This window comes from Gekko japonicus, unplaced genomic scaffold (assembly GCF_001447785.1).
Source record: "Gekko japonicus isolate JY-2015 unplaced genomic scaffold, Gekko_japonicus_V1.1 scaffold1830, whole genome shotgun sequence".
NCBI classification, from domain to species: Eukaryota; Metazoa; Chordata; class Lepidosauria; order Squamata; family Gekkonidae; genus Gekko; species Gekko japonicus.
Genome location: NW_015165300.1, coordinates 301855 through 304113, shown reverse-complemented (window position 1 = coordinate 304113; position 2259 = coordinate 301855). Strand labels below are relative to the sequence as shown.

The following is a 2259-nucleotide window of genomic DNA, read 5'->3' as shown; positions in this document are numbered from 1 at the left end:
CCCTCCTGCTCCTCAGGTGTGTCCAGAGCTGCCCTTCCTGCACCCCAGCGAGAGCGGCCTCCTGGCCCGCGTCTGCCGCCTCGGCACCTTCTACATCCGCTTCAGCGAGTTCGTCGAGCAGTTCGCCGAGCACGTCCCACCGCTGCTCCCACCGCCGCAGCCGCACTTCCCGCCGCCCCCCCCTCAGCAGGTGGGCCTCGAGGAGGGAGCAGGGGGAGGGGGGCGGCAGGTGCAGGGGGGGGGGTTTGGAGGCACACTTGGGGTTGGTGGCCACCCGCCCAGGGCTCAGGCAGCTCTGCCTTCTCGGCTCCGCTTTCAGGATTCTCACCTGGCCCAGCAAGGGATCTACCTGCGAGCCTTCTGCACCGGCCTGGATGCCATCCTGCAGCCCTACCGGCAGGCCCTGCTTGACTTGGAGCAAGAGGTGAGGAGGAGCCCCGACCCGTGTGCGACACACACACACACACACACACCCCTGCCCGCAGAGGGAGAGGAGGCTGCCGTGCGGCTGACGGAAGCAGGGGGCCCGCCACCCGAGAGGACATGTAGAGCAGGATGGGCAGCTCTCGGTTTGGCCTCGGGAGGGGGGGGGGTTTCCAGCTCCTCACTGCTGACCGCACCAGCATTCCGAAGGAGGGCGATCCTTGGGGAAAACAGCCCTCAGCTCTCCCACTCTGGATGGGTTTTGGAGAGCATCCATCGGGCCACCATTGGCTTCCAGCGGTGGCAGCTCTCCTCAGGATGCAGGGGGCTCCGGAAGCGGTGGCATCCTAAGGGGGTAGCCATGTTCGTCTGTTGCTGCAGCAGCCCCCCCAGGGCAAGTATTCTCACTGCTCACAAGACTGTGTCCCTCAAGCCTGTTCGATCACACGCTGCTGTGTAGGTCTTGACCCCAGAGAGAAGTCCAACGAAATTATTTATAAAGGTGATATTTTTCTGCAGAGGTGGAATGTCTGTGGGAGCCGGCTGAGCCGTGGGCAAGGCTGCTGGGACAGGGCTTGGATTTTCTGGAGGGATGAAGAGGGTGGTGTGGTCCTCCCTTGGAAGGTAGAGTCTCAGCTCTCTGAGCTGGAAGCTCGGCTTCCCCCCTCCATGGAGGGACAAGAAATTCTTATTCCCCCTTGCAGCCCCACTGTGGGACGCATTAAATGCATTAGAGTCTCAGAGGAGAGATGGAGCAAGAGGCTTTCACTCACAAGATGCGTTCAAGTGGGGAGGAAAATCAAAAGAACAGCCTTGTGGCATACTGAAGGGTGACCCTCCCATTTTTAAACAACAGTGTTTTTCTTTTGCAAAGAAGGCTGAAATAGTGCTTTTTCAAGGAGGTGAGAGGTTATTTTTCTTGGTGGGGGGTGGCGAATGCTATCTCCTAGTTGCTTTGGCTTTTTTCTTGAGAAGTCTGCATTTGCAAAGGGATACTTTAAAAGGAAGCAACTGGAATTGAAGGGTCACTCTTCTTGCATCCCTTTTTCTACTGATAGATGAGACCACACCGTAGCCCTAGACAAGGGCATTACAATAATGATTGATTTATTTTCAGTCCCTATGCTAGTAATTCTTAGCATGGAGTTTCCTTTTTCAGCGCTGTAGCACACACGCTGCATTGACATTTTCATCTCTTTCCATCTTAGTCAGTTCAGACACTGTCAGCTTATGCTTAACTTCATGATTTTTTGTTCCAGCGTGCATTACCTTATACACGTGTTGAAATGTATCTGCCCTGTTGTTGCTCGCCCATCTGATTTAGAGACATCCTTCTGTAGGTCTTCACAGTCTGTCTGGGCACCCCCAATTCCAAATTGTCGATGAACAAATTAAGTCACTCCGGTTCCAACAGTGATCGTTGTAGGGCCCCACTTCTCACTGCCATCCATTGAGGGAACTATCCATTTATTCCTGCTCTCTGCTTCCTGCCGTTTTAACCATTTTTTAATCCAGTTTGGTGTAGTGGTTAAGTGTGCGGACTCTAATCTGGGAGAACCGGGTTTGATTCCCCACTCCTCCACTTGCACCTGCTGATGTGACCTTGGGTCAGTCGCAAGCTCTGGCACAGCTGTCCTTGAAAAAGAGCAGTTTGTGTCAGAGCTCTCTCAGCCCCACCCACCTCACAGGGTGTCTGTTGTGGGGAGGGGAAGGGAGAGGAGTTTGTAAGCCGCTCTGAGACTCCGAGTGAAGGGCGGGGTATAAATCCAATCTCCTCTTCTTCTTCTTCTTCTTCTTCTTCTTCTTCTCCTCCTCCTCCTCCTCCTCCTCCACCTC

General features: G+C 54.8%; 1 protein-coding gene across 1 annotated transcript in view; it reads left to right on the top strand.

Moving 5' to 3' along the window:
• TUBGCP4 (tubulin gamma complex associated protein 4) overlaps window positions 1-2259 on the top strand; it is a 22208-nt gene that overhangs the window by 693 nt on the left and 19256 nt on the right. The window contains exons 2-3 of the mRNA XM_015410397.1: window positions 17-190; window positions 320-424. Of these exons, the coding sequence (XP_015265883.1) occupies window positions 17-190; window positions 320-424 (279 nt within the window). The remainder of the gene's footprint in view (window positions 1-16; window positions 191-319; window positions 425-2259) is intronic.